We start from the raw sequence: 7,500 nt of genomic DNA on the forward strand, positions 1-7,500 counted from the left end.
TTGTGGTTAATATTATGATTTTTTTTTTTTTTTCATAAAATGTGGATTTTTTTTTCTAATAGTGCAACTTGATTCTTATAAACTCACATTCTTTGTATTATTTGTTATTGTTGTGCAGACATGAGTATATGAGCTCCGGCGAGGGGTGAAGAAGTTTCCAATAGGCTCAATTTCCTGAGTGGTGATGAGTGCCCAAACCACAGGGAGCCCGAACACCGAGGTGATGATGGTCTCCAAGGAGATGGCGTTGCTCAGCAACATACTGGCAGCTTACACCTTCATCGCAGGTAAAGAAGGGAAGATACACAAACAGCGTCTTTTATAATCAAAACCACGTATCATGTGGTCTCTTAATGAAATACTCTGACAAAAAATGTTATTACTTAAAAAAAAAAAAAAAATTCAGAATACCTATGTTCAACAGCAGAAACAACACTAAAATCCAAATGAAAACAAAATTAAAAATAAAGTTCTATTAGTGATTTGTAATTGGAAACAATACTTAGGTTAATTTAACTTAATACAGCAATAACTTACAAAAACAAATACACATCACATCGAGCATGTATTTTGTACAACTGAGGTAAGAACATAGTGATGGGAATTATATTTATATAGCGCTTTTTCCTCAATTGACTCAAAGCGCTTTACAAAGCGAAGCCCAATATCTAAGTTACAATTAAACCAGTGTAGGCGGCACTGGGAGCAGGTGGGTAAAGTGTCTTGCCCGAGGACACAATGGCAGTGACTAGGAGGGCAGAAGCGGAGATTGAACCTGCAACCCTCAAGTTGCTGGCACGGCCACTCTACCAACCGAGCTATACCGCCCTAAAACTCCTCATAGAAAAATTAATGTCAAGATTTATTTTAAGTTTGTTGGTGTTCTCCAGGGCTTCACGGTGGCACAGGGGTTAGTGCGTCTGCCTCACAATACAAAGGTCTTGAGTAGTCCTGGGATCTGTCTGTGTGGAAATAGCATGTCCTCCCCGTGACTGCGAGGGTTCCCTCCGGGTACTCCGGCTTCCTCCCACTTCCAAAGAAATGCACCTGAGGATAGGTTGATTGGCAACACTAAATTGGCCCTAGTGTGTGAATGTGGGTGTGAATGTTGTCTGTCTATCTGTGTTGGCCCTGTGATGAGGTGGCGACTTGTCCAGGGTGTACGCCGCCTTCCGCCCGATTGTAGCTGAGATAGGCACCAGCGTCCCCACGACCCCAAAGGGAATAAGCGGTAGAAAATGGATGGATGGATGGTGTTCTCCAGTCGTGAGTGTTTTAGTTCCTGTCCCGTGCTTTTATTTTGGTTTCTTTTCTGGCTTTGTTAGTGTTTTCTCATGGCCTTTTCACTTCTGTCCAGGAGCACTTCCAAGCAGCTGTTTGCTGTTGGCAATCAGGACTATTTAAGTTAAACCTTCTACTACTTCTGTTGTCATAAATGATCATCACACAAACAAAGTCCTGCCAACGAATGTAGCAAAAGGCCCAACAAAATCGAAAAAGCCATCAAAATAAAAGCACAGAACAGGAACTAAAACACTAAACGAAGGAGAACACGTAAACTAAGGCCAACAAGTGACAATTAAAATATTAAAATATATTTCAATAAAACAATCAAATCTAAAAAAAAAGGGGATAGATAGATAGATGGATAGTTTTATTTGAATACAGTCAGCCCTTGTTTATCGCTGTTAATTAGTTACGTACATGAATTAATTAACGTGAACCCAAACTTAAACAAGTTGAAAAAACTTATTCGGGTGTTACCATTTAGTGGTCAATTGTACAGAATATGTACTGTACTGTGCAAACTATTAATAAAAGTTTCAATCAATCAATCAATCATGACCAGGTTAAATACATTTTGTCAGATCGGTGGTCTGTATTATGTTTTTTATTTTCCATCTAAAACTCCTTCGATTCCTGTTTTTTGTGCACCCTTGTTTGTTTTAGTTACCATGGTTACTTATTATTTCCACCTGCTTATGATTAGTGTTCACCTGCTGCGTGAGCACTAATCAGAGACATTATTTAAACCCGCCTTGCCCACCAGTGAGGGCTGGAGTATCGTTTGCTGTTTGCTGTGGACTCTGCCTTTTTTTGGAAGCTGAGAGATATTCCCTTGATCCCGACTCCTGTCCATGTTTCCTTGCCTTATTTTTTGAACATTAAAACCATGTTTTCATTTTCCAAGCCTGTCATCTCTGCATCTTGGGGTTCGTTACCAACACCATGTGACAGAATACTCCAGCCAAATACGAACCCCGCGGAGATATCTATAACAGAGAGGCTTGGATGAATGCTGGCAACGATGGCCGAATGGAGGAGATGTTTTGACTCCTTTCAAGCTCCCTCCCATCCATCCCTGTTGTCTGTGGTCCTCTTTGGGGACGTCTTGGACCCGTCCCTTGAGGGGGGGGCTAGGGCTGGGAGCTGTTCTAGTGGGGTGACTCAGCTGCACCCAGCAAGGCAGCAATCTCCGGCCCGGTGACCACCACCTCCTAGCCGACCACGGATTTGGCCGTTCCCTGGACATCCGCCACGCCAAGTGCGCCCGCCTCAGCGGCCACGAATGTGGCCGTTACCGGGTCGCCCGCCTCATCAGGTGCAGCGGCATTCTACACGTCGCCGCCACCTGACTCTCCCTCGCTGGTTGCGGGGACACTTGGTCTGGCAACCCACCGCCAAGTCCCCCTCCCGCCCTCCCATGACTATTAATCTCGTTTTGGTTGGTTTTGGACATCTCGGATCTGTCCTTGTGGGGGGAGGTTTCTGTCAGATTTATGGTCTGTATTATATTTTTTATTTTCAATCTAAGACTCCTTCTGTTCCTGTTTTTTGTGCACCCTTGTTTGTTTTAGTTACCATGGTCACTTAATATTTCCACCTGCTTATGATTAGTGTTCACCCGCTCACCTGCTGCCTGAGCACCAATCAGAGACATTATTTAAACCTGCTTTGCTGTGGACTGCCTTTTTTTTGGAAGCTGAGAGATATTCCCTGGATCCCGACTCCTGTCCCTGTTTGCTGGTTTCTGGTTTGTGTTTTCCTTGCCTTATTTTTTGAACATTAAAACCATGTTTTCATATTCCACGCCTGTCATCTCTGCATCTTGGGGTTCGTCACCAACACATGTGAAAAATTTCATCAACGCAGGATTATAAATCAAATTATGAATTCATTTTAAATCAAATATTTTCATAGCAACAGCACAAAACTTGAAATAACACCCAATAGTCACTTTTAAAGTCTTTTAATCCGTTATTGGTCTCCTCTTGTGGCCAATACTAATATAGTATTGATTTTGTTAGTTTATGTAACAATTTTTATGCTTAAAAATGTTTAATTTAGGACCAAAACATTTTAAAATATGCTTTAAAAAATGTTTTTTACCCTCGACATGGTGAGGCCGCAGTATTTGAAGCACAATGCGGTGAGGGACAACTGCATTTATGTTTACATTTAGCACATGTACAACGTGATTTGTAATTATTAGCATTTTTTTCATTCATTTTGTGAAAGCCTTGACGAACTTCTCCATTATGTAGTGCAACATACGCACTCAATGTACAAACTCCAAAACCGGTGAATGCCACCATGCTGCCCGGTTGGCACGTTGTGTAATTTGTAAATAAAAACAGAATACAATGATTTGCATATCCTTTTAAACTTATACTGTATCCAATTGAGTAGACTGTAAAAACAAGATATTTAATGTTTGAACTGAAAAACAAAATTTTGCATTTTTTGCAAATAATCATTCACTTACAATTTAATGGCAGCAACACGTTGCAAAAAGGGTAGCACAAGGGCATTTTTACCACTGTGTTACATGGCCTTTCCTTTTAACTACATTCAGTAAATGTTTGGGAACTGAGGAGAACACTTTTTGAAGCTTTGCAGGTGGAATTCTTTCCCATTCTTGCTTGATGTACAGCTTAAGTTATTCAACAGTCCGAGGTCTCCGTTGTTGTATTTTCGGCTTCATAATGCACCACACATTTTCAATGGGAGACAGGTCTGGACTACATGCAGGCCAGTCTAGTACCCACACTTTTTTACTATGAAGCCACGCCGTTGTAACATGTGGCTTGGCATTGTCTTGCTGAAATAAGCAGGGCCATCCATTATAACGTTGCTTGGATGGCAACATATTTTGCTTCAAAACCTGTATGTACCTTTCAGCATTAATGGTGCCTTCACAGATGTGTAAGATTCCCATGCCCTGGGCACTAATACCCCCCCATACCATCACAGATGGGGGCTTTTGAACTTTGCGCCTATAACAATCCGGATGGTTATTTTCCTCTTTTTTTTTCCGGAGGACACGACGTCCACAGTTTACAAAAACAATTTAAAATGTGGACTTGTCAGACAGCAGAAGACTTGTACACTTTGCATCAGTTCATATTAGATTAGCTCGGGCCCAGCGAAGCCGGCGGTGTTTCTGGATGTTGTTAATAAATGACTTTTGCTTTGCATAGTAGAGTTTTAACTTGCACTTACAGATGTAGCGACCAACTGTAGCTACTGACAGTGGTTTTCCGAAGTGTTCTTGAGCCCATGTGGTGATATCCTTTACACACTGATGTCGCTTTTTGATACAGTACCGCCTGAGGTCACGGGCATTCAATTTTGGCCCTGCAGTGATTTCTCCAGATTTCTGAACCTTTTGATGACATTACAGACCGTAAATGGTGAAATGCCTAAATTCCTTGCAATAACTCGTTGATGAATGTTGTTCTGAAACTGTTCTACAATTTGCTCACACATTTGTTCACAAAGTGGTAACCCTCGCCCCGTCCTTGTTTGTGAATGACTGAGCTTTTCGACGTCCCACTGGGGTGAGTTTTTCCTTGCCTCTATGTGGGCTCTGTACCGCGGATGCCGTTGTGGTTTGTGCAGCCCTTTGAGACACTTGTGAGTCAGGGCTATATAAATAAACATTGATTGGCTTTTCATGGAAGCTTCTTTTATACTCAATCCTGGCACCCACCTGGGATGAATAGTCTGTTCACCTGTGGGATGTTCCAAATAAGTGTTTGATGAGCATTCCTCAACTTACTCAGTCTTTTTTGCCACTGGTGCCAGCTTTTTTGAAACATGTTGCAGGCATCAAATTCCAAATGAGCTAATATTTGCAAAAAACAATAAAGTTTTCCAGTTCGAAGGTTAAATATCGTGTCTTTGCAGTCTATTCAATCGTATATAGGTTGAAAAGGATTTGCAAATCATTGTATTCTGTTTCTATTTACGGTTTACACAACTTGCCAACTTCACTGGTTTTGGGTTTTGTGCTATATACTGGAAGGCATACAAACAAAACCACAAGGTGCCCCATGGGATACATTGTGGTCATCTACTGCTATGTTTATTTGATTATACTTTTTAAAAAAGCAGATATTTTTTTTGTGGAGGTGTACCTAATGAAATGTATGTAGTCATGGTCTTTTTACTCAGTGGCCTAGTGGTTAAAGTGTCCGCCCTGAAATCGGTAGGTCATGAGTTCAAAACCCGGCCGAGTCATACCAAAGACTATAAAAATGGGACCCATTGCCTCTCTGCTTGGCACTCAGTATTAAGGGTTGGAATTGGGGGTTAAATCACCAAAAATGATTCCCGGGCGTGGCACCACTGCTGCCCACTGCTCTCCTCACCTCCCAGGGGGTGATCAAGGGTGATGGGTCAAATGCAGAGAATCATTTTGCCCCACCTAGTGTGTGTGTGACAATCATTGGTACTTTAACTTTAACTTTTTAACTTTAACTCTCTCTGCCATGTCAGACCAACCTGAAAGGACAGCGCTGGTGTTTCTGGGAGGCGTGAGTGTTGGCCTTCTCGTCACGCTCTGCGCCATCGTCTTCCAGATCCACTGCCGGGCCGACTGTCACTACGGCAACAGCAAACATCCCCGCCGTCATCACCACCACCACCATCAACATCATCACCGACACAAGCGCCACCATCACCATCACGTCTGTCAGCATCACCAGCCGGAAGACGGAAACCCTGACAACACTGTTGCCATCCCTTCAGAGGGCGATCGGCCTGGTGGGGACAGCGAATCAGAGGACTGGGATGAGGCCACGGACATGTCTTCACGGAGACGCAGACGCTTTGAGAGAGCACTGCTGCATGCTGGCATGTTTACATCGGCTGAAGGTACACAAATAGACACAAATATGTGTACTTTTGTACTAGTTACTTTGCATTTCTTAAGAAAGTTTACTAAGTTCTCGATAACCAAAACACTTCTAATAAGTTCTGCCATTGAAAATACATTTGCTCACTGTAGTAAAATACTAATACTTTTACTTTTTCAATGATGGTCCTCACATGCAACTAACAACAATCTTCTGTACTATTTGGCCATGTATCTGATATACATTAATTATCATTTAAGTAGCACACGGACAAAACGTCCTTAGGCAGTTAGGAATAGTCAATAAAAAATTTGGATTCATTTTTTTTTTTCACCTTTCTGGCTCAAATCACTCCATTAACTTCAGTCCTAAATAGAAATTAGCTAACATGTTTTTTTGTTATTATGCTAACTTTTTTAATGCCCACTAGACATAAGTATGTCAGTTTTTATTTCATTCTGAAAAACGTCCATAAAATGAGTTACCTTAACCCCCAAAAATAAAACAATGCATCAAAATTAGTTTGATTACTAATTGTACGTATTTCCAGGCTTAATATTTTACCCCAGTATTATCTAGTAAAATTTACTGGATTTATGCGCATCTTTTAAAAATAAAAAAGTGACTTAATAGTAAAATGGGAATATAAAGGGTTAAAATTAAAAATATTTAAAAAATCATGTTTGCAAATTTTATTTAGGACTAATATTAATTGAGAGATTTGAGCAAAAGAGTAAAAAATAATATGATTTCAGAAAAAAAAAATTTGCCCTGGTGCTCCTTGATTTCCCGGTGTATTATTGATATCTGAAATGATTTTAAATTAAAACACTAATAGAAAAAAAAAAACTTCTAGAAAACTATAATTCCATTCGGAGTAACACAACCAAAGTTAAGGCCATTTATAGTAACTCTCAGCGGCATACATATTTTAATAGCATAAGTAGCACCAAGACAAAAAGATCTTATGGGTGTAAAAACAAAAAATAGGGATTTAGATTTTTTTTTCAAATCTCTCAATCAACTTCAGCCCTAAATAGAAAAAAATATTTAACATGTAATGTTTTGTTTTTTGAAAATTTTCAACCCTTTGAATGCCTATTTTATCTAATGACGTCCGTTGCGTACAATTTCGTACAATTATTTACCACAATTTACAAAAAACAATACATCAAAATTAGTTTTATTATTAATCTTATGTACTGTATATTCAAGTCTCAATATACATAAGATTTAAAGGAAAACTGCACTTTTTTGGAGTTTTTTTTAATAATTCATAAGCACACCTATGTTTTTCTTATTTTATGCATTCTAAATCGTAAATAAACACTTGCAAAAGTCAGCTAACAATGGAGCCAAT

General features: G+C 40.0%; 1 protein-coding gene across 2 annotated transcripts in view; it reads left to right on the top strand.

The window, feature by feature from the left end:
* Nucleotides 1-7,500, top strand: part of LOC133538163 (protein eva-1 homolog A-like) — a 22,981-nt gene that overhangs the window by 11,882 nt on the left and 3,599 nt on the right. For both annotated transcript variants that reach the window (XM_061879535.1, XM_061879526.1), the window contains exons 2-3: nucleotides 119-287; nucleotides 5,782-6,159. In XM_061879535.1, coding sequence (XP_061735519.1) covers nucleotides 185-287; nucleotides 5,782-6,159 — 481 coding nt within the window. In that variant the 5' untranslated portion in view covers nucleotides 119-184. The remainder of the gene's footprint in view (nucleotides 1-118; nucleotides 288-5,781; nucleotides 6,160-7,500) is intronic.

The sequence above is a fragment of the Nerophis ophidion genome, linkage group LG02 (genome assembly GCF_033978795.1).
Source record: "Nerophis ophidion isolate RoL-2023_Sa linkage group LG02, RoL_Noph_v1.0, whole genome shotgun sequence".
Lineage (NCBI taxonomy): Eukaryota > Metazoa > Chordata > Actinopteri > Syngnathiformes > Syngnathidae > Nerophis > Nerophis ophidion.